The 24,506-nt window shown below is 41.7% G+C and overlaps 1 protein-coding gene across 2 annotated transcripts in view; it reads right to left on the reverse strand.

Moving 5' to 3' along the window:
• The window catches only part of MAK (male germ cell associated kinase), a 133,965-nt gene that overhangs the window by 103,124 nt on the left and 6,335 nt on the right, over nt 1-24,506 (reverse strand). For both annotated transcript variants that reach the window (XM_053713100.1, XM_053713099.1), the window contains exons 2-3: nt 21,898-21,952; nt 10,679-10,800 (exon numbers count right to left, since the gene is read on the reverse strand). In XM_053713100.1, the coding sequence (XP_053569075.1) occupies nt 10,679-10,800; nt 21,898-21,952 (177 nt within the window). The remainder of the gene's footprint in view (nt 1-10,678; nt 10,801-21,897; nt 21,953-24,506) is intronic.

Below are 24,506 nucleotides of genomic sequence, written 5' to 3' on the forward strand. Positions count from 1 at the left end.
CAGATGGAAATTAAATTATCTGATAAGCATAATTTATGTTTTCCATCTTAATGGGAGGAGAGTCCACTGCTTCATTTATTACTTGTGGGAAATAATACCCAAGCTCTAGAGGACACTGAATGAAAAAAACGGGAGGGCAAAAGGAAAACTTTTGCAAAAGTATGTAAGGAAGACCAGGTGGCGCCTTACAAATGTGCTCCATAGAGGCCTCATTCTTAAAGGCCAAAGAAGTGGCCACAGCTCTAGTTAAGTGAGCTGTAATCCACTGAGGAGGCTTGTGTCCCGCTGTCTCATATGCCAGACAGATCATACTCCTCAACCAAAAGGATAGAGAAGTGGGAGAGGCCCATTTGCCCCCTGCGCTTCCCTGAATACACAACAAATAAGGACGAAGTCTGCCTGAACTCTTTCGTGGCCTGAAGATAAAACTTCAAAGCCCGAACCACGTCCAAATTATGAAGTAACCTCTCCTTTAGGACACAAAGAAGGAACTACTATTTCCTGATTGATGTTTTACGACTCAACACCACTTTGGGAAGGAATCCAAATCCAGTTTGAACAGCCTTATCAGCGTGAAAAACTAAATAGGGAGGCTCACATTGCAAGGCCGCCAACTCAAGAGACTCTGCGTGCCGATGCAATAGCCAATAGGAATAGGACTTTCCATGAAAGAGTCTTAATGTCAAGCACATGCATAGGCTCAAATGGAGCCCTCTGCAATACCTTAAGAACCAAGTCTAAGCTCCAAGGAGGAGCCAAATTCCTAAAGACAGGCCTGATCCTAATTAGAGCCTGAACAAAGGACTGAATGTCAGGAAGCTCCGCGAGCTTCTTATGCAACAGAACAGATAATGACGAAATGTGTCCCCTTAAGGAGCTGGCGGCAAGACCCTTATCCAGACTATCCTGGAGAAAGGCCAAAATCCTGGATACCCTGACCTTGTGTCAGGGGTATCCTCGTTCCTCACACCAGAACAAGTAGGTCCTCCACACCTTGTGATAGATGCGTCGAGTGACCGGCTTTCTGGCCTGAACGAGAGTGTCAACCACTCTCTCAGAAAATCCTCTCTTGGCCAAGACTAGACGTTCAATCTCCACACAGTCAACCTCAGAGAATCGAGATTTTAGTGTAGAAAAGGACTTTGAACCAGCAGATCCCTGTGACAAGGTAACCTCCACAGAGGAGATGATGAACCCACCAGATTTGCAAACCACATCTTCTGCAGCCACGACGGAGCAATCAGAATAGCTGAGGCTTGCTCCTGCTTGATGCGGGCCACTACACAAGGTAGAAGAGGCAACGGTGGAAATATGTAATTAGGTTGAAGTCCCAGGGCACCGCCAAGGCATCTATCAGTTCCGCCTGGGGATCCCTGGATCGCAACCCATATCTGGGTAGCTTGTAATTAAGTCTGAAAGCCATGAGATCTATCTCTGGTGTCCCCCACCTGTTGCAGATCTCCGCGAACAACTCGGGATGGAGAGACCATTCCCCTGGGTGAAACGTCTGTCTGTCAGAAAATCCGCTTCCCAGTTGTCCACACCCGGAATGTGGATCGCTGAGAGTGAACAATTGTGAGTCTCTGCCCATTCCAGAATCCGAGATACTTCACTCATGGCTAGGGAACTTCTCTTTCCCCCCTGGTGGTTTATGTAAGCCACCAAGGTAATCTTGTCCGACTGGAATCTGATGAATTGGGCGGACCCCAGGGGGGGCCAAGCCCTCAGAGCGTTGAATATCGCTCAAAGTTCCAGAATATTTACAGGTAGACTCGATTCCTTTCGAGTTCATCTGCCCTGTGCCTTTCTGGCACCCCAAACAGCTCCCCATCCTGATAGACTTGCATCTGTGGTCACAATCTCCCAGGATGGTTTAAAGATGGATGTCCCCTGTGACAGCTTCCCCGGCCTGGTCCACCAAGATAGGGACCCTCTCATCGGTCTGTCCAGAGATATCTGTTGGGACAGATCTGATTGATCGCTGTTCCATTGTCTCAGCATGCACAGTTGAAGAGGTCTAAGATGGAACCTGGCGAATGGAATTACATCTATGCTGCATACCATGAGTCCGATCATCTCCATACACCTGGCTACAGATGTCCTGGAGGATGTCTGGAGAGCTAGACAGTTGGACGTGAGCTTGCAACGTCTCTGATCTGTCAAGAATATCTTCATGACTGAAGAATCTATTATCGTACCCAAGAATTCCACCCTGTTGCTGGGGACCAAGGAACTCTTCCATTCCTTTAACTTCCACCCATGGGATCGAAGGAGAAGAGCCCTTGAGTGATCCTCTGCAAGACTGTAGGATGGAGGCTGGACCAGGATATCGTCCAGATAAGGTGCCACTGTAATCCCTCTGGCTCTCGCTATTAAAGCTCCCAGAACCTTTGTAAAGACTCTTGGGGCAGTCGCCAGACCAAACGGAAGGGCCACAAACTGGAAGTGCTGGTCCAGGAAGGCAAATCTTAGAAACCTGAAGTGATCCTTGTGGATTGGAACGCGAAGGTAAGCATCCTTCAGGTCTATAGTCTTCATGAATTGCCCCTCTTGAGGGGCAAAATTTACCTGATCGTCTCCATTTTGAATGATGGAACTGATAAGAACCTGTTTAGAGCCTTTAGGTCCAGAATTGGACGAAACGTGCCCTCCTTTTTTGGGACCATGAAAAGGTTTGAATAATACCCCAGACCTTTCTGCCAGAGGAACTGGGACGATTACTCCGAGAGATGAGAGATCCCTCACACACCACAGGAAGGCGTCTCTCTTCTCTGGTCTTGAAGATATGTTTGACAGGAGGAACCTGCCTCTGGGCGGATATGACTTAAATTCGATCCTGTAATCCTGGGCTACGACCTTTAGAACCCAAGGGTCTATAACGTCTCTTCTCCAGGCCTCTGCAAAAAGAGAGAGTCTGTCCCCTACCTGATCCGAGGACGGATCTGTGGACACCCCTTCATGCCGACTTTGACTCGGCGGGCTTCTTGTTCTGTTTGGACTTGTTCCAAGAGTTAGCTGGCTTCCAGTAGACCCCTTAGGTTTAGTCTTCTTATCCTGAGGCAAGAAGGCACCCTTGTCACCCGTAACCGTAGATATGATGAAATCCAGGCCCGGGCCAAACAAAACTTTCTCCTTGAATGGGAGGGAAAGCAAGCGAGACTTGGAAGTCATGTCAGCTGACTTTAACCATAAAGCCCTGTGGAATCTGCATGTTAGCATCACAAATGAACGAATGTGCTACCCTTAAGGCTTTAATTCGTTCTTGAATCTCTTTGAGGGGAGTCTCCACCTCGACAATCGCTGACAGAGCATCACACCAGTAGGTAGCCGCACCTGCCACCGCCGGTTGAAAAACGAACCCTGTGAGTTGGAACATCTTCCGCAACATGGACTCCAATTTTTTATCCATGGGTTCCTTGAAAGAAGAGCTATCATCAAGCGGAATAGTCATTCTCTTAGCGAGCGTGGAAATAGCACCATCCACCTTAGGGACAGTTCCCCACAGCTCAAGCTGTGAGTCCGGAACGGGGAATAGATTTTTAAAAGTAGAGGGGGAAAAGTTTCTCCCATTCATTCTTAATAATATTAGCCATCTTGATGGGAACCGGGAAGGTCTGAGGCACTACCCTGTCCTCGTAAACTCTATCAAGTTTAGGGATCGAAGGTTCCTCCGGTAATTTTGGTTCCAGAACCTCCAACGTAGCAAGCACCTCCTTCAGCAGGAAGCACAAATGCTCCATTTTAAACTTAAAATCTTGTTCCTCCGCAGACGGAGGCCTAGAAGTAGCCGATTCCGACCCAGAAGCGACATCCTCTGATAAATCAGAGTTGTCCTCCTCAGCAGATAATCTGAGACATCCAGCGGAGTCGAAGACAACTGAGACGGATAGCAGTGCCGTACCTTCCGCTTGCGCTTACTAGGGCGAGGCATCGTATTAATGGCCGCAGAAACCACCGTCTGTAACTGATCAGTGAAGTCTGGTGGCCAAAGGGCCCCTCCCGCGGGAGGATTAGTAGTGCCCTGGGGAACTGCTTGTGTAATCAGAAATGAATGCAGGGAACGAACCTCATGGGGCGGAGAACCCTCAGAGGTAGATGGCTCAGTCGTACTAAATATCCTATTCATTATAGATACAGCAATATTGTCAACATATGTGGAACAGAGTTGAGTAGGCGGTTTAACTGGAACCTCCTCACAATATACACAGTTAACATGTTTAGATAAAGAGGGAGTATCCTCTAACATATCAGAGTCCTCCATAGCTTGCGTCTTTATTGCGGACTTGATAAAAAGTTAAATGGCACCTTTATATCCCAATGGCCGGGGCACTCAACACCTCCTATGACTCGGACTACAAGAAACAGCTGTGTCTCCTTCCAAACGCAGGTCGAGAAAGAGGAAGTTACAGAGGCCACACCGAGTCACATGGAGTGCCATGCAGGACAAGCCCCTGGTACTCGAAAGAGGAACGCGCCAAAAAAGCCTGTCTCAATCTCTCGCTAAGTGAACTGACTGTTCCACACTGACAGAGCCTCATCTCACACAAGTGCAGCATAAAACACAATAAACATTATTATGTACAATAAAAATCCCCCCCTGTTCAATAACCCCCTTCCAAGGGTATTACCCTAGATTCTATAAAGATAAAAGAGCCACACTGTGACCCTGTCTACTTACGTTATAAATGAAACGATCTTACCAGAATCAACGCCGTGGAACAGGAACACAGCCTTTCAAGTGTGACAGGGTAGTAGCATCGCTCCTGACATGGACTTGAGACCATAAAAGCAGGAAGTGAAACTTGTCAATGCTGATCGCTTATGGAGCTGTTAATCTGAGTCGGGATGGGTTCGCAGAAAGACTCTCCCTGCAGCTCCGGACTCTAATATTACTCAGAATCTTTGACACTTCTCTGCCAACTTCCTGTGACAAAAGGCAAAGAATGACTGGGGAATGGGGGGAGTGGGGGAGGTATTTAAGCCTTTGGCTGGGGTGTCTTTGCCTCCTCCTGGTGCCAAGGTTCTTAATTCCCACAAGTAATGAATGAAGCCTCCACTCCATCAGGTGTTCAACCTCCACTCCATCAGAGATTTGTGATCCAGATGATACAAGGGTCCTTGAGACAGCAGATCTTTCCTTAGGTGTAGAACCCATGGAGTAAGAGATGACATCTGTTTTAGGTCCACACATACCAAGTTCTCCTGGGACATGCCGGAGCTATGAGAAATATAGAAGCCAATTCCTGTTTGATTCTTTCAATGACTCTTGGAAGAAGAACAAACAGAGGAAATAGATAGGCCAGATAAAAGTTCCAAGGGCAGACTAGTGCATCTATCATGTAAACCCTTGGACCTGTGACAATAAACCAGAAGTTTGTAGTTCAACACCATGAGATCTATTTGTGGAAGATCCCACATCAGGACTAATTGATCAAACACATGCTGAAGAAGAGACCATTCCCCTGGATGGACGGACTGACATTGTAGGTATTCTGCTTCCCAATTGTTCACTCTCAGAATGTGAATGGCCGATAGGCTGCAGTGGTTTTCCTCTGCCTAAGACAGAATGTGAGATACCTCTCGCATAGCTAAGGGACTTCGAGTACCTCCCTGATGATTAATGTACGCCATGGCAGTGACGTCTGACTGGAATCCAATACATTTTTTCTGTTTGAGAAGGGGCCAAGATTGAAGGGCCCGAAGAATCACACAAAGTTCTAGGATGTTAGGTAACCTCGTCTCCAGAGGGAGCCATACTCCCTGTGTCTGTAGTGACTATGGTTTAGATAGGCCAAAGAAAAGAAGCTCCAAAGGTCAAATAGAGACTTTTCCTCTACAATGAGAGAGATTGTTTGACTGAAGAACTCAGCTCTATCTGCTGTTCCAAATGGAAACAATCCTTTGACCACTGTTGAAGAATGGACAATTGAGAGGACGAAGATGAAAGCGAGCAAAAGGTACCACGTGTCTGACGCTGCTGCCAAAAAACCTACTACTTTCATACATTGTGCTACAGATGGAGAATGAGCCACCTGTACGAAAAGTCAGGCAGTCTGAAGTTTGATTCTGCGAAGTTCCGTGAAAAATAAGCGCATTTGAACCAAGTCTATTTTCACACCCAGAAAGACTACACTTGTGGCTGATGATAACAAACTTTTGGAGACATTGATTTGCCATCTATGTTCCTGAAAGAAAGACACCTTTCTGTGGGTATGCGCAGTAGGCCAGAGAAAAAGATGGAACTTGGGCCAAGATATCATCTAAATAAGGAGCAACAGAGATTCCCCGAGCTCTGATCATTGCTAAGAGAGCCCCTAAAACCTTAGTGAAGATGCGAGGGGCGGAGGCCAGACTGAAGGGGAGGGCCACAAATTGGTAATGCTTGTTGAGAAAAGGGAGCAAAAGGCACAAAAACTATTTGTTTGTCTGTACTTTTGGGATGCAGTATGTTCCCTAGGGGTCCCTTCTAATTGGTCAGTCAGATTAAGTGGGGGTTCATACATGACTGCGAAATAATAAGCAAAACTGCAGGTAATTGGAAATAAAGACATATTCCAAAACTTTATATTATCAGTGTATTTGCAGTAAATACAATAAAAACAAGCTATAAAAAACAACTCAGAACCCTAGAAGAGAAAAAAGCAAAAGAATTTCCCTCAGAAAAAAAAAGGTTTATTACCTACCCCCTCAGAAGCTCCTATGAGGGTACTCACCCACCTCCTGGACATTTAAAGGTTTAAAACTGGAGCCAGATATCTTGTAAGGTCTGGATACTGGCTCAGAGAAAAATTTCAGTCACTTGAAGAACCTGTGAGGAAGAGAGAAAGGGCACCAAGGTGGGGGGTTGGAATCTAAGTCCTGAATTATCTGCAGGCTAAAGGACTGTGAGAAAAAACACTAAAACATACCATACACATATTATATTGAATAAAAGAAACCTTTTGATCCCCCCTGTGTCCCCAACCCTAACCTCATCCATCATTAGCTGAACCACTAGCTGCAAAAGACAAAAAGCATTTTTCTTAAAGACACAGTGTAGCTTTTTTTGTTCTGTGAAGAAATATAGAGAACCCAGGACTAAAACATACTGAGGGCTGCTAAGGGGTAATAAGGCAATGAAAAACAAGGGATTTTAACTCTGAAAACACTATTTTTTTTATTAAACACATAGCTAAAGGCTGAGAACCAACTATGCAGTACCTTTACAAGGAGAGTACTAGGGTTAGTTCCTGGGCTGTGCTTAGTGTCTGGGTCACTTACCTGGATTGCAGCACCTTTCCACTGTATCTTAACAGCATGTTGAGGCCTTTTTTCCTCCAGTAGAGAGCCTATTCAGTGCAAGTAAATATACTGCAGAGGATACTTTCGGATATACCAGCAACCCCTCAGGTGGAGGCTAATAGACTGGGTCCATGCGACACCTGAGGGCAATTTTGTGCGATTTACCCATGAGAGTACAGACTTTCCATAATTTAGGTATTCATTTACCCCTGATTCACTCAGAATCTTGGAGAAATTATCCTGAAGTCTTCCCTGAATTTAAATGGAAGAATGGTACTGGGTCCCAAGTCAGGTCTGAGCTTCCAATAGCTCTTCTCGGAGGCCAAGAACAAACAGTGGAGAAAGGAGGTTGGAGGGATTTAAGCTCTTGTGAGGGTCCTAGTGGCAGGAAATATATCCCACATGTTATGGACACCTATGGCCTTTCCTCATTTTACAAAAGAAAGATAAGGCTAGTCAAGGTTATTATGAAAATCCAGCATTTTTAAGACTAAATTACATGAAAATGGGGCAAAAGAAATAATGAAAGTAGATTGTTTTAGCGATCTCAGGTATTTATTGTCCCTTTAATGTTTGCCAAATCACTGTTTATTTCAAACTATATATATATATATATATATATATATATATATATATATATATATATATATATATTTGACACACACACACAGTACTGTGCAAATGTCTTAGGCCACCATTATATTTGTTGTTTTTGCAAAGTTTTAATGACCATCCATATTTATTTTTCAGTCTTTTTATAAAGATACAAACAGAAAATACGGGAAATATACACAAATTCACAAAATATATAAAAAAAAAAATTCAGAACAAAATGGCTTATTCAGGCAAAAGTCAGTATTTAGTGTGACTTCCCTTGGCACTAAGCACATCTTGAACTCATTTGGGGAGACTGTCCTGAAGTTTTCTGAAGTTATCTTCTGGTATATTATACCAAGCTTCTTTCAGCACTTACCAGAGTTCTTCTTTAGATTTAAGTTGTCTTTTATTTCTTTCTCTGTCCAGGTGATCCCATACTGCCTCTATAATATTCAGGTCTGGACTCTGTAGAGGCCAGTCCATGACTGTCAGTGTTTTATCAGCTGTTCTTCTCTCCAAATATGATTTCACTGCATTAGCAATGTGCTTGGGATCGTTATCATGCTAAACAATAAAACCATTCCCAATCAGGTGCTTTCCAGAACGAATAGCATGATGAATTAAAACCTGTCTGTACTTTTCAGCATTTATGATCCCATCAATTCCGACAATATTGCCAACACCACTGGCAGAAATCCAGCCCCAAACCAGGATAGACCATCCACCATGTTTCACTGAGGGCCGTAAACACTCATTCTTCCATCTCTCTCCAACTCTTCTTCTTACATATTGTCGACGATTAAACTTGGATTTGTCACTCCATAACACTCTTTTTCACTGATGTTTATTCCAATCTTTGTGAGCTTTAGCATATCTCCTGTTCCCCTTCCAAAAAAATGGTTTCTTGGCTGCTACCCTTCCACAAAGTCCATTCCTAATCAAGCTTCTTCGGACTGTAGAAGGGTCAAATTGGCATCCCGATAAAGCTGACAGATGCTGAGCCAGGTCCTTGCTGGACTTCTTCCCGTCTCTCAAAGAAGAAACTCTGAGAAACTTATCATCAGATTTTTAATGTTTTCAGGGCCTTCCAGTCCTATTTTTTTTATCCTTGTCCTCTTCTGATTCTTTAAATTCCTTTATAACAGCTTGAATACCACATCTTGAGTATCCAGTTTGTTTGCGGATTTCCCATTGAGAGTGACTTTGCTAATGCAAAAGCATGATTTTATGTCTCTCAAATTCTGTGAACTTTGGCATTTTGAATGGAATAATGTGAATGAAAGTTGATCTTATTAGCAAGCTTCTAATTAATTAAACTCATACCACATGTGTATGTAATGCTCAAGCATATCTTGCACAAACCTGGTGTAATAGACCTTTTTCACAGCAGTGATTTTTACATGATATAGTAGGAGATTGTTAGCAATGACATTAGGGTTCCATTCCATTTAGGTTTACAAGGCCAGGTTCCTGCTATTGATCTAGTGTAAGGGGATGTCACACTAAATACTTGCCACTTTAGCCTATAGAAGCTGTTTTTTTCTGGGGGGGAAATAAATTATATATGGTCATTGTACCATTGCTAAAACAACAAATCTTATGGTGGCCTAAGACTTTTGCACAGTACTGATATATATATATATATATATATAATATTTATATATATTATATTTATTTAATGCTATTTTCAATATAATTAATATAACTTTTAAATAGTAACATTCAAATGTTAAGTGTCTTAGAACTTGATATAAGGATTCTAACATATTATTTCAGTGTTACATTAGAATATTCTTTTATAACACTTTAAATTTGAAATTTCACATTCATTCTTTAAAAACATTCAAATTTTAGAATGAGTATCAATGGGAACATTAGTTCTATGTCATTCAAAATGTCCAAAAAATTGTAAGCAATTTATTTTTGAGCAATCAACACTTTATATATTTTTAACAATTCAAATAGAAAAAAGTATAGCATTGTATACACCCTGTTTATTTAATTGGAAGGAAAGTTAATCAATGTTCTAACAACATCAAAAAGCAGAATATTAAATTGAAGTACCTCAGCAGATGTGTGTTACAAATACCTGAGTGCCTAGAAGGATATGGCTGCATCTTAATAACAAGGTCCACAGAAGGTAGAACTACACATCTAAGGTTGCCATGTCTCTTGTTCGGAGGACGACTGCTGGATATTTTAGGTTGGTCTGTTATTTTAAGGGATCAGAATTTTGTACTATGAAAGGGACATTTTAGGCTAAAATAGTCTACTCCTGGTGTAGTGGCTGGCAACAGGACAAGCTACTTATTTATTAGTGCTTTTCTTATGCCTTGTATGGAAACCATGACCCTTGAGGACTAATCACAAAAAGCGTGATGCAAACAACCTGACGTGGATTCAAAGCCCAATGTCCGTGAAGGCCTAAATTGCTATGCCTCTTAGAATTGGTTGGTATTTCTTGCCTGCGCTGTTTGTTTTTATGCAGTACCAGACTCATATAATGCAAGAAAGTTCTTTGCTGTGAAAGGCACATTTTGGGTAAAAACGGCTCATGGGGTGGTAACTATGCCTGTTCTGCTTGAATGCTTCTCGTTTTACGTTTTCAGAGAATATGGGTTTATGTTTTATACAATGGTGCGCAGCATCTTATATTTCTGCACCCACACAATGGAATTTAGTAATCAAACATTAGCATTTCCTGTCTTCACATACGTCTATATATGTATAAGAAATGCATATATATTTTATTTCAAGGCTGTACTGTTTCCAAAAACAATATAACAGTTAAGGGACATACCTGTCTTTCATTAACTGGTAAAGATTTTCTTTCATATATTCAAACACAAAATAAAGCTGGTCGTTTTCTCTGATGACTTCTTTTAATTTTACAACATTAGCATGGTTAAGTTTTTGCAGAGACTGCATGAGAGAGAAAAGATAAAAAAAATAGCATGGATTAAACAAAAAAATTTTTAAAGAAATTTAAAACAAAATTTTTCATTTTCTCAAAACTGACTTTTTCCTCAAAAAAAAAAAAACATTTACAATGTTAAATGGACACAGTATACTAGATGTTCATATGCAGGGAAAGAGGGTCTGCTCTTCCTGCTTTCCCAGCCCCTTTAACCGGTTGTCCCAGCCTAATCTCATCAACAGTGCTAAACTGGGAGCTTCTAAGTAAGTTTTAAAAGGTTTTATATTGTCTGTCTGTGCATAGTCTTCTTTATAGTAGTGTTTATTACATTCAGTTATATGAAAATTGGTTTATACTGTGCTTTTAAAGTATTTTTTTTTTATTTCTGAAACACTTTTTAAATTGAAATATCCTATAAACAAGAACAAACTAGACAGCTTTATTGTGTTGCATCAGTATCTAACATCTAAATATAAATAACATGCTCACTAAATTTATAAAAAAAACACCACCACCATACATTTGGGTAAATGTCATTTAGTAACAAATATTTTTAATATCATAAACAGAGCATACAATGTAAAAAACGTTTCCAATTTACATCTTTTGTCAATTTTGCTTTATTCTCGTATTATTATTTTGTTGAAGAGATACCTAGATGGGTAGTGCGCACATATCTGGAGCACAACATGGCAGGAAAAATTGCTGCCATTTAGTGTTCTTGCAAATGTATAACATTCTTCCAAAACTGCAAACATATAGTACTGCAGACATGTGCATGCTCTTGAGCTGACTTCCCTGCATTTCAACAAAGTATACTAAAAGAATAAAGAGAATTTGACAACAGAAGAAAATGGGACAGTTGTTTAAAATTAAATGTTCTATCTGAATCATGGAAGAAATATTTTAGGTTTCATGCTTCTATAAAAAAGCCCCTATTTTTTTATTTTCTTTACTTCTATATGTTTATTATTCTATACAAGAACACACACATGGTGCAAGCCATTTCAATCCCTCAGAAATAACATCAGAAAATACGCACACTGGTATGATTAAGTTATTTATTTTAGTTTTCAAACTTTTTTTTTATTAAAAAGATTCCAATCCATTATATATTATCAGCTAGATACAAATAGAGTGAAATTAATAGTGTGGGGTACATAAGCTTGCCATGAGATAAAACCATGCACAGTCCAGTATTACCAGCGGATGGTTAAAAATTGGGACCAAAGAATCTTGATGCAGTGGAGACTTTAAGCATGCCCTTTACTTTATATTTGCGTGCTTATTGCACTCATATTACAAGTGGTCAGTTATGTGGTGCGCAATCCAATATATACCTTTAACCCCTTAATGACCGGACCATTTTTCAATTTTCTTACCCTTAATGACAATGGCTATTTTTACATTTCTGCAGTGTTTGTGTTTAGCTGTAATTTTCCTCTTACTCATTTACTGTACCCACACATATTATATACCGTTTTTCTCGCCATTAAATGGACTTTCTAAAGATACCATTATTTTCATCATATCTTATAATTTACTATAAAAAATTTTTATAAAATATGAGGAAAAAATTGAAAAAAACACACTTTTTTTAACTTTGACCCCAAAAATCTGTTACACATCTACGACCACCAAAAAACACCCATGCTAAATAGTTTCTAAATTTTGTCCTGAGTTTAGAAATACCCAATGTTTACATGATCTTTGCTTTTTTTGCAAGTTATAGGGCAATAAATACAAGTAGCACTTTGCTATTTCCAAACCACTTTTTTTCAAAATTAGCGCTAGTTACATTGGAACACTGATATCTGTCCGGAATCTCTGAATATCCCTTGACATGTATATATTTTTTTTTAGAAGACAACCCAAAGTATTGATTTATGCCCATTTTGGTATTTTTCATGCCACCATTTCACTGCCAAATGCGAGCAAATAAAAAAAAATTGTTCACTTTTTCACAAATTTTGTCACAAACTTTAGGTTTCTCACTGAAATTATTTACAAACAGTTTGTGCAATTATGGCACAAATGGTTGTAAATGCTTCTCTGGGATCCTCTTTGTTCAGAAATAGCAGACATATATGGCTTTGGCATTGCTTTTTGGTAATTAGAAGGCCACTAAATGCCGCTGTGCACCACACGTGTATTATGCCCAGCAGTGAAGGGGTTAATTAGGGAGCTTGTAGAGACCTTGAAGGGTTAATTTTAGCTTTAGTGTAGTGTAGTAGACAACCCAAAGTATTGACCTAGGCCCATTTTGGTACATTTCATGCCACCATTTCACCGCCAAATGCGAGCAAATAAAAAAAAAAAAGTAAAATTTTTCACAATTTTAGGTTTCTCACTGAAATTATTTACAAACAGCTTGTGCAATTATGTCACAAATGGTTGTAAATGCTTCTCTGGGATCTCCTTTGTTCAGAAATAGCAGACATATATGGCTTTGGCGTTGCTTTTTGGCAATTAGGAGGCCACTAAATGCTGCTGCGCACCACACTTGTATTATGACCAGCAATTAAGGGGTTAATTAGGTAGCTTGTAGAGAGCTTGCAGGGTTAATTTTAGCTTTAGTGTAGAGATCAGCCTCCCACCTGACACATCCCACCCCCTGATCCCTCCCAAACAGCTCTCTTCCCTCCCCCACCCCACAATTGTTCCCGCCATCTTAAGTACTGGCAGAAAGTCTGCCAGTACTAAAATAAAAGGTGTTTTTTATTTTTTTTTTATTTTTTTAAAATTATTTATCTGTGATGGACCCCTGCCTTAGCCCCCAACCTCCCTGATCCCCCCCAAACAGCTCTCTAACCCTCCCAACCTACCTATTTGCCACCATCTTGGGTACTGGCAGCTGTCTGCCAGTACCCAGTTTTCCCCAAAAAAGTAAGGTTGGTTTTTTTTTGTTTTTTTTTTCTTAAACATCGGTTTTCTGTAGTGTAGCTTCTCCCCACCTAACCCCATCCCCCTACCCTAGCAGATCCTCTTTTTTTTTTTAAAAAAAAAAAACGTTTTCTGCCCCCCTCTCTCTTTGATGATCATTGGTGGTAGTGGTTGCTGCGCGCGCGTGCGCACACACACATGCACGCGCGCGCCCGCAGGCCCCCCCTTTGCACGGGGAGCGATGGGCCGATCACCCGCCTCCCTTGTAAGCTCCCACCCACCAACGGCACCATCGCTACCGGTGCAGAGAGGGCCACAGAGTGGCTCTCTCTGCATCGGATGCTTTTTAAAAGGTATTGCAGGATGCCTCAATATCGAGGCATCACTGCAATACCCTGAGAGCTGCTGGAAGCGATTGCGATCGCTTCCAGCACTCTCTTAGACAACTGACGTACCAGGTACGTCCATTGTCACTAACTGAAAGTTTTTGCAGGACGTACCTGGTACGTCAGTTGTTATTAAGGGGTTAAAAGTTAGAGACCTGATGTAAACATGCATCTTTTGCTAGTCTACAAAACTCACGAAAATGCTATGGAAACAAAGAATTAATAATGTAAAGGTTTTGTGACAGAATTAAAGGGCTCTGATATATGATTGGGTTTGAAATGGGTAAAAGGTATTGGTGTGTCTAAGTATATAAAAATATGTGTGTGTATATATATATATATATATATATATATATATATATATATATAAAAGTCCTCCAAAAAGAGATAAGCACAGTCTTACATTACCACAACAGCCAGGGTGCACTTCAAATGAAGTATGTATGTTCCTCGTTTGAAAGAAGGCACTCACTGGTCTTAGAAAAAACAATTTTTTAATTTCTCAATTTATCCAATACATGTCAAAAAGCAAGTTCATCCATAACGTTTTGATGTCGTTATGACATCTTTATCAAATGATCCGCCAATATCAATATCATAGAACAATCATGTCCCCAAAGTAGAAAAAATCTTGATGCAGTGGAGACTTTAAGCATGCCCTTTACTTTATATTTGCGTGCTTATTGCACTCATATTACAAGTGGTCAGTTATGTGGTGCGCAATCCAATATATACCTTTAAAAGTTAGAGACCTGATGTAAACATGCATCTTTTGCTAGTTTACAAAACTCACGAAAATGCTATGGAAACAAAGAACTAATAATGTAAAGAAGGTTTTGTGACAGAATTAAAGGGCTCTGATATATGACTGGATTTGAAATGGGTAAAAGGTATTGGTGTGTCTAAGTATATAAAAATATGTGTATATATATATATATATATATATATATATATATATACACTTACACATACATACTAAGGTTTACTGTCTGTTTTAATATTCTGAATGATTTAGAGGTTCTTTTTTTACATCACTAAAGTCAGAGTATGGTTTAGAAGCTACTAAGGATATGGATGTCAGGAATAGAGATTATATTATTATTTTTTTGAGATTTATTCTGGTTTTCGAATATTTTTAAAGGCGTACAATTTTTTTTGGGCAGATTAAATGGCTTAGTTCTGAATACTTTTGAGATGAAAAATAAATCTCTTTTCTAGACTTTCATGAAGAATCAGTTTAGCAGTTTGCAAGATATTCACTTGGTCATCCTTGCCCAACTTCTTGCATGTGTTTGTATCCTCACAGACAACTCTTTGGAGGAAAATCTTGCTAACTATTTTTCCTTGGAACTAGATGTCTTTCACCCTTCTTTATACTTCATGCAGGCAGCTTTAGTAATAATAATAATAATAATAATAATAATAATAACTAGTATTTATATAGCACCTTTCCCCAGTTGGACTCAAATCGCTTTTTCAGCGCTCGCTTTTGGAATTAACCAAATCGGCAGCTGAATAGTAATAGTTGTTATTATTACCTAGACACAACTAGTAAACCAAGAAGGTGCTTGAGATAAAACAAAAACAGAATTTATGTTTACCTGATAAATTACTTTCTCCAACGGTGTGTCCGGTCCACGGCGTCATCCTTACTTGTGGGATATTCTCTTCCCCAACAGGAAATGGCAAAGAGCCCAGCAAAGCTGGTCACATGATCCCTCCTAGGCTCCGCCTACCCCAGTCATTCGACCGACGTTAAGGAGGAATATTTGCATAGGAGAAACCATATGGTACCGTGGTGACTGTAGTTAAAGAAAATAAATTATCAGACCTGATTAAAAAAACCAGGGCGGGCCGTGGACCGGACACACCGTTGGAGAAAGTAATTTATCAGGTAAACATAAATTCTGTTTTCTCCAACATAGGTGTGTCCGGTCCACGGCGTCATCCTTACTTGTGGGAACCAATACCAAAGCTTTAGGACACGGATGAAGGGAGGGAGCAAATCAGGTCACCTAAATGGAAGGCACCACGGCTTGCAAAACCTTTCTCCCAAAAATAACCTCAGAAGAAGCAAAAGTATCAAACTTGTAAAATTTGGTAAAAGTGTGCAGTGAAGACCAAGTCGCTGCCCTACATATCTGATCAACAGAAGCCTCGTTCTTGAAGGCCCATGTGGAAGCCACAGCCCTAGTGGAATGAGCTGTGATTCTTTCGGGAGGCTGCCGTCCGGCAGTCTCGTAAGCCAATCTGATGATGCTTTTAATCCAAAAAGAGAGAGAGGTAGAAGTTGCTTTTTGACCTCTCCTTTTACCGGAATAAACAACAAACAAGGAAGATGTTTGTCTAAAATCCTTTGTAGCATCTAAATAGAATTTTAGAGCGCGAACAACATCCAAATTGTGCAACAGACGTTCCTTCTTTGAAACTGGTTTCGGACACAGAGAAGGTACGATAATCTCCTGGTTAATGTTTTTGTTAGAAACAACTTTTGGAAGAAAACCAGGTTTAGTACGTAAAACCACCTTATCTGCATGAAACACCAGATAAGGAGGAGAACACTGCAGAGCAGATAATTCTGAAACTCTTCTGGCAGAAGAAATTGCAACTAAAAACAAAACTTTCCAAGATAATAACTTAATATCAACGGAATGCAAGGGTTCAAACGGAACCCCCTGAAGAACTGAAAGAACTAAATTGAGACTCCAAGGAGGAGTCAAAGGTTTGTAAACAGGCTTAATTCTAACCAGAGCCTGAACAAAGGCTTGAACATCTGGCACAGCAGCCAGTTTTTTGTGAAGTAACACCGACAAGGCAGAAATCTGTCCCTTCAGGGAACTTGCAGATAAACCCTTTTCCAATCCTTCTTGAAGGAAGGATAGAATCCTAGGAATCTTAACCTAGTCCCAAGGGAATCCTTTAGATTCACACCAACAGATATATTTTTTCCAAATTTTGTGGTAAATCTTTCTAGTTACAGGCTTTCTGGCCTGAACAAGAGTATCGATAACAGAATCTGAGAACCCTCGCTTCGATAAAATCAAGCGTTCAATCTCCAAGCAGTCAGCTGGAGTGAAACCAGATTCGGATGTTCGAACGGACCCTGAACAAGAAGGTCTCGTCTCAAAGGTAGCTTCCAAGGTGGAGCCGATGACATATTCACCAGATCTGCATACCAAGTCCTGCGTGGCCACGCAGGAGCTATCAAGATCACCGACGCCCTCTCCTGATTGATCCTGGCTACCAGCCTGGGGATGAGAGGAAACGGCGGGAACACATAAGCTAGTTTGAAGGTCCAAGGTGCTACTAGTGCATCCACTAGAGCCGCCTTGGGATCCCTGGATCTGGACCCGTAGCAAGGAACCTTGAAGTTCTGACGAGAGGCCATCAGATCCATGTCTGGAATGCCCCACAGCTGAGTGACTTGGGCAAAGATTTCCGGATGGAGTTCCCACTCCCCCGGATGCAATGTCTGACGACTCAGAAAGTCCGCTTCCCAATTTTCCACTCCTGGGATGTGGATAGCAGACAGGTGGCAGGAGTGAGACTCCGCCCATAGAATGATTTTGGTCACTTCTTCCATCGCTAGGGAACTCCTTGTTCCCCCCTGATGGTTGATGTACGCAACAGTTGTCATGTTGTCTGATTGAAACCGTATGAACTTGGCCCTCGCTAGCTGAGGCCAAGCCTTGAGAGCATTGAATATCGCTCTCAGTTCCAGAATGTTTATCGGTAGAAGAGATTCTTCCCGAGACCAAAGACCCTGAGCTTTCAGGGATCCCCAGACCGCGCCCCAGCCCATCAGACTGGCGTCGGTCGTGACAATGACCCACTCTGGTCTGCGGAATGTCATCCCTTGTGACAGGTTGTCCAGGGACAGCCACCAACGGAGTGAATCTCTGGTCCTCTGATTTACTTGTATCTTCGGAGACAAGTCTGTATAGTCCCCATTCCACTGACTGAGCATGCACAGTTGTAATGGTCTTAGATGAATGCGCGCAAAAGGAACTATGTCCATTGCCGCTACCATCAACCCGATCACTTCCATGCACTGAGCTATGGAAGGAAGAGGAACGGAATGAAGTATCCGACAAGAGTCTAGAAGTCTTGTTTTTCTGGCCTCTGTCAGAAAAATCCTCATTTCTAAGGAGTCTATTATTGTTCCCAAGAAGGGAACCCTTGTTGACGGGGATAGAGAACTCTTTTCCACGTTCACTTTCCATCCGTGAGATCTGAGAAAGGCCAGGACAATGTCCGTGTGAGCCTTTGCTTGAAGAAGGGACGACGCTTGAATCAGAATGTCGTCCAAGTAAGGTACTACAGCAATGCCCCTTGGTCTTAGCACAGCTAGAAGGGACCCTAGTACCTTTGTGAAAATCCTTGGAGCAGTGGCCAATCCGAAAGGAAGCGCCACGAACTGGTAATGTTTGTCCAGGAATGCGAACCTTAGGAACCGATGATGTTCCTTGTGGATAGGAATATGTAGATACGCATCCTTTAAATCCACCGTGGTCATGAATTGACCTTCCTGGATGGAAGGAAGAATAGTTCGAATGGTTTCCATCTTGAACGATGGAACCTTGAGAAACTTGTTTAAGATCTTGAGATCTAAGATTGGTCTGAACGTTCCCTCTTTTTTGGGAACTATGAACAGATTGGAGTAGAACCCCATCCCTTGTTCTCTTAATGGAACAGGATGAATCACTCCCATTTTTAACAGGTCTTCTACACAATGTAAGAATGCCTGTCTTTTTATGTGGTCTGAAGACAACTGAGACCTGTGGAACCTCCCCCTTGGGGGAAGTCCCTTGAATTCCAGAAGATAACCTTGGGAGACTATTTCTAGCGCCCAAGGATCCAGAACATCTCTTGCCCAAGCCTGAGCGAAGAGAGAGAGTCTGCCCCCCACCAGATCCGGTCCCGGATCGGGGGCCAACATTTCATGCTGTCTTGGTAGCAGTGGCAGGTTTCTTGGCCTGCTTTCCCTTGTTCCAGCCTTGCATTGGTCTCCAAGCTGGCTTGGCTTGAGAAGTATTACCCTCTTGCTTAGAGGACGTAGCACCTTGGGCTGGTCCGTTTCTACGAAAGGGACGAAAATTAGGTTTATTTTTGGCCTTGAAAGGCCGATCCTGAGGAAGGGCGTGGCCCTTACCCCCAGTGATATCAGAGATAATCTCTTTCAAGTCAGGGCCAAACAGCGTTTTCCCCTTGAAAGGAATGTTAAGTAGCTTGTTCTTGGAAGACGCATCAGCCGACCAAGATTTCAACCAAAGCGCTCTGCGCGCCACAATAGCAAACCCAGAATTCTTAGCCGCTAACCTAGCCAATTGCAAAGTGGCGTCTAGGGTGAAAGAATTAGCCAATTTGAGAGCATTGATTCTGTCCATAATCTCCTCCAAAGGAGGAGAATCACTATCGACCGCCTTTATCAGATCATCAAACCAGAAACATGCGGCTGTAGCGACAGGGACAATGCATGAAATAGGTTGTAGAAGGTAACCTTGCTGAACAAACATCTTTTTAAGCAAACCTTCTAATTTTTTATCCATAGGATCTTTGAAAGCACAACTATCCTCTATGGGTATAGTGGTGCTTTAAAGTGGAAACCGCTCCCTCGACCTTGGGGACTGTCTGCCATAAGTCCTTTCTGGGGTCGACCATAGGAAACAATTTTTTAAATATGGGGGGAGGGACGAAAGGAATACCGGGCCTTTCCCATTCTTTATTAACAATGTCCGCCACCTTCTTGGGTATAGGAAAAGCTTCTGGGAGCCCCGGCACCTCTAGGAACTTGTCCATTTTACATAGTTTCTCTGGGATGACCAACTTGTCACAATCATCCAGAGTGGATAATACCTCCTTAAGCAGAATGCGGAGATGTTCCAACTTAAATTTAAATGCAATCACATCAGGTTCAGCCTGTTGAGAAATGTTCCCTGAATCAGTAATTTCTCCCTCAGACAAAACCTCCCTGGCCCCATCAGACTGGGTTAGGGGCCCTTCAGAAATATTATTATCAGCGTCGTCATGCTCTTCAGTATCTAAAACAGAGCAGCCGGGCTTACGCTGATAAGTGTTCATTTTGGCTAAAATGTTTTTGACAGAATTATCCATTACAGCCGTTAATTGTTGCATAGTAAGGAGTATTGGCGCGCTAGATGTACTAGGGGCCTCCTGAGTGGGCAAGACTCGTGTAGACGAAGGAGGGAATGATGCAGTACCATGCTTACTCCCCTCACTTGAGGAATCATCTTGGGCATCATTGTCATTTTCACATAAATCACATTTATTTAAATGAATAGGAATTCTGGCTTCCCCACATTCAGAACACAGTCTATCTGGTAGTTCAGACATGTTAAACAGGCATAAACTTGATAACAAAGTACAAAAAACGTTTTAAAATAAAACCGTTACTGTCACTTTAAATTTTAAACTGAACACACTTTATTACTGCAATTGCGAAAAAACATGAAGGAATTGTTCAAAATTCACCAAATTTTCACCACAGTGTCTTAAAGCCTTAAAAGTATTGCACACCAAATTTGGAAGCTTTAACCCATAAAATAACGGAACCGGAGCCGTTTTGAACTTTAACCCCTTTACAGTCCCTGGTATCTGCTTTGCTGAGACCCAACCAAGCCCAAAGGGGAATACGATACCAAATGACGCCTTCAGAAAGTCCTTTCTAAGTATCAGAGCTCCTCTCACATGCGACTGCATGCCATGCCTCTCAAAAACAAGTGCGCAACACCGGCGCGAAAATGAGGCTCTGCTTATGCTTTGGGAAAGCCCCTAAAGAATAAGGTGTCTAATACAGTGCCTGCCGATATCAATATATCAAAATACCCAGATAAAATGATTCCTCAAGGCTAAATATATGTTAATAATGAATCGATTTAGCCCAAATAAAGTCTACAGTCTTAATAAGCCCTTGTGAAGCCCTTATTTACGATCGTAATAAACATGGCTTACCGGATCCCATAGGGAAAATGACAGCTTCCAGCATTACATCGTCTTGTTAGAATGTGTCATACCTCAAGCAGCAAGAGACTGCACACTGTTCCCCCAACTGAAGTTAATTGCTCTCAACAGTCCTGTGTGGAACAGCCATGGATTTTAGTGACGGTTGCTAAAATCATTTTCCTCATACAAACAGAAATCTTCATCTCTTTTCTGTTTCTGAGTAAATAGTACATACCAGCACTATTTCAAAATAACAAACTCTTGATTGAATAATAAAAACTACAGTTAAACACTAAAAAACTCTAAGCCATCTCCGTGGAGATGTTGCCTGTACAACAGCAAAGAGAATGACGGGGGTAGGCGGAGCCTAGGAGGGATCATGTGACCAGCTTTGCTGGGCTCTTTGCCATTTCCTGTTGGGGAAGAGAATATCCCACAAGTAAGGATGACGCCGTGGACCGGACACACCTATGTTGGAGAAATTTGTAACTATTGGTAAATCAATACCGTTTTTTAGTTATGTTGTGCTTTTTACTACCCAAACAAGCAATCTTGGCCATATGTGACACGAAATCTAAAATGAAGAGGAAGACCATATGAACAAAGACATAAGCGCTCTAAGGTACTGTAGTGTTTGTCTAATGTGAAGCTGTATACTCCACTTGTACCAGTTCAAACTGAAAAAGTGATTTATCCGTAGGTATAAAGTATAGCCTTCCTGAATTTATTCAATCACAAAACTATGTTTAGATCACAAAGGTACTAATCTTTCTAAAAAGGCTCCGAAACTTTGGGCAGTGGGAACATATTAAGTATTTTTGTTAAAACATGAAATTAACTGTAAGTGAATATTTGTGAAAATGCAGTTACCTTCACTTCTCTTAAATTCATACATTCGTCCCAAGAATAGAATTTCCTTTTCATCCTACATGAACATTAAAACATCACATTAAGCTCTTTAAAATATTGATAGCACTTAAGTCACTGGTTTTCAAACCTGTCCCCAGGCCTCCCAAACAGGCCACATTTTGAGGATATCTTACCTGGAGCACAGGTGAAATAATCAGCTGATTAGTACACATGGTTATTTTACCTGCTCTCATCCAAGATAATCATGAAAACCTGGCCCGTTGGGGAGGCTTGAGGACTGGTTTGAAAACCAGTGACTTAAATGGACAGCCAATTCCAAAAATTATAATTGTTTAAAAAACAGAATTTATGCTTACCTGATAAATTACTTTCTCCAACGGTGTGTCCGGTCCACGGCGTCATCCTTACTTGTGGGATATTCTCCTCCCCAACAGGAAATGGCAAAGAGCCCAGCAAAGCTGGCCATATAGTCAATCCTAGGCTCCGCCTACCCCAGTCATTCGACCGACGGACAGGAGGAAATATATATAGGAGAAACCATATGGTAACGTGGTGACTGTAGTTAGAGAAAATAATTCATCAGACCTGATTAAAAAACCAGGGCGGGCCGTGGACCGGACACACCGTTGGAGAAAGTAATTTATCAGGTAAGCATAAATTCTGTTTTCTCCAACATAGGTGTGTCCGGTCCACGGCGTCATCCTTACTTGTGGGAACCAATACCAAAGCTTTAGGACACGGATGAAGGGAGGGAGCAAATCAGGTCACCCAAACGGAAGGCACCACGGCTTGCAAAACCTTTCTCCCAAAAATAGCCTCCGAAGAAGCAAAAGTATATAATTTAAAAAAATTTGGTCAACAGGAACCTCATTCTTGAAGGCCCATGTGGAAGCCACAGCCCTAGTGGAGTGAGCTGTGATACTTTCAGGAGGCTGCCGTCCGGCAGTCTCAAAAGCCAATCTGATGATGCTTTTAAACCAAAAGGAAAGAGAGGTAGAAGTTGCTTTTTTACCTCTCCTTTAACCAGAATAAACAACAAACAAAGAAGATGTTTGTCTAAAATCTTCAGTAGCCTCTAAATAGAATTTTAGAGCACGGACAACGTCCAAATTGTGTAACAAACGTTCCTTCTATGAAACTGGATTCGGACACAAAGAAGGTACAACTATCTCCTGGTTAATATTTTTGTTGGAAACAACCTTCGGAAGAAAACCAGGCTCAGTACGTAAAACCACCCTATCTGCATGGACCAGATAGGGCGGAGAACACTGCAGAGCAGATAACTCAGAAACTCTTCTAGCGGAAGAAATTGCAACCTAAAACAAAACTTTCCAAGATAATAACTTAATATCTACGGAATATAAGGGTTCAAACGGAACCCCTTGAAGAACTGAAAGAACTAGATTAAGACTCCAGGGAAGAGTCAAAGGTCTGTAAACAGGCTTGATTCTAACCAGAGCCTGAACAAACGCTTAAACGTCTGGCACAGCTGCCAGCCTTTTGTGAAGTAAAACAGATAAAGCAGAGATCTGTCCCTTCAGAGAACTTGCAGAAAATCCTTTCTCCAAACCTTCTTGTAGAAAGGAAAGAATCTTAGGAATTTTTATCTTGTTCCATGGGAATCCTTTAGATTCACACCAACAGATATATTGTTTCCATATATTATGGTAAATTTTTCTAGTTACAGGCTTTCTAGCCTGAATAAGAGTATCTATTACAGAATCTGAAAACCCACGCTTTGACAAAATCAAGCGTTCAAACTCCAAGCAGTCAGTTGGAGGAAAACCAGATTCGGATGTTCGAATGGACCCTGAATAAGAAGGTCCTGTCTCAAAGGTAGCTTCCATGGTGGAGCCGATGACACATTCACCAGGTCTGCATACCAAGTCCTGCGTGGCCACACAGGAACTATCAAGATCACCGAAGCCCTCTCCAGATTGATCCTGGCTACCAGCCTGGGAATGAGAGGAAACGGTGGGAATACATAAGCTAGGTTGAAGATCCAAGGTGCTACTATTGTATCCAATAGAGTCGCCTTGGGATCCCTGGATTTGGACCCGTAACAAGGGACCTTGAAGTTCTGACGAGAGGCCATCAGAACCATGTCTGGAATGCCCCATAATTGAGTTATTTGGGCAAAGATTTCCAGATGGAGTTCCCACTCCCCCGGATGCTCCTCCATCGCCAGGGAACTCCTTGTTTCCCCCTGATGGTTGATATATGTAACAGTCGTCATGATGTCTGATTGAAACCTTATGAATTTGGCCTTTGCTAGTCAAGGCCAAGCCTTGAGAGCATTGAATATCGCTCTCAGTTCCAGAATGTTTATCGGGAGAAGAGATTCTTCCCGAGACCATAGACCCTGAGCTTTCAGGGGTTCCCAGACCGCGCCCCAGCCCACCAGACTGGCGTCGGTCGTGACAATGACCTACTCTGGTCTGCGGAAGCTCATTCCCTGTGACAGGTTGTCCAGGGTCAGCCACCAACGGAGTGAATCTCTGGTTATTTGATCTACTTGTATCGTCGGAGACAAGTCTGTATAATCCCCATTCCACTGTCTGAGCATGCACAGGTGTAATGGTCTTAGATGAATTCGTGCAAAAGGAACT

Source organism: Bombina bombina, chromosome 5 (genome assembly GCF_027579735.1).
Source record: "Bombina bombina isolate aBomBom1 chromosome 5, aBomBom1.pri, whole genome shotgun sequence".
Lineage (NCBI taxonomy): Eukaryota > Metazoa > Chordata > Amphibia > Anura > Bombinatoridae > Bombina > Bombina bombina.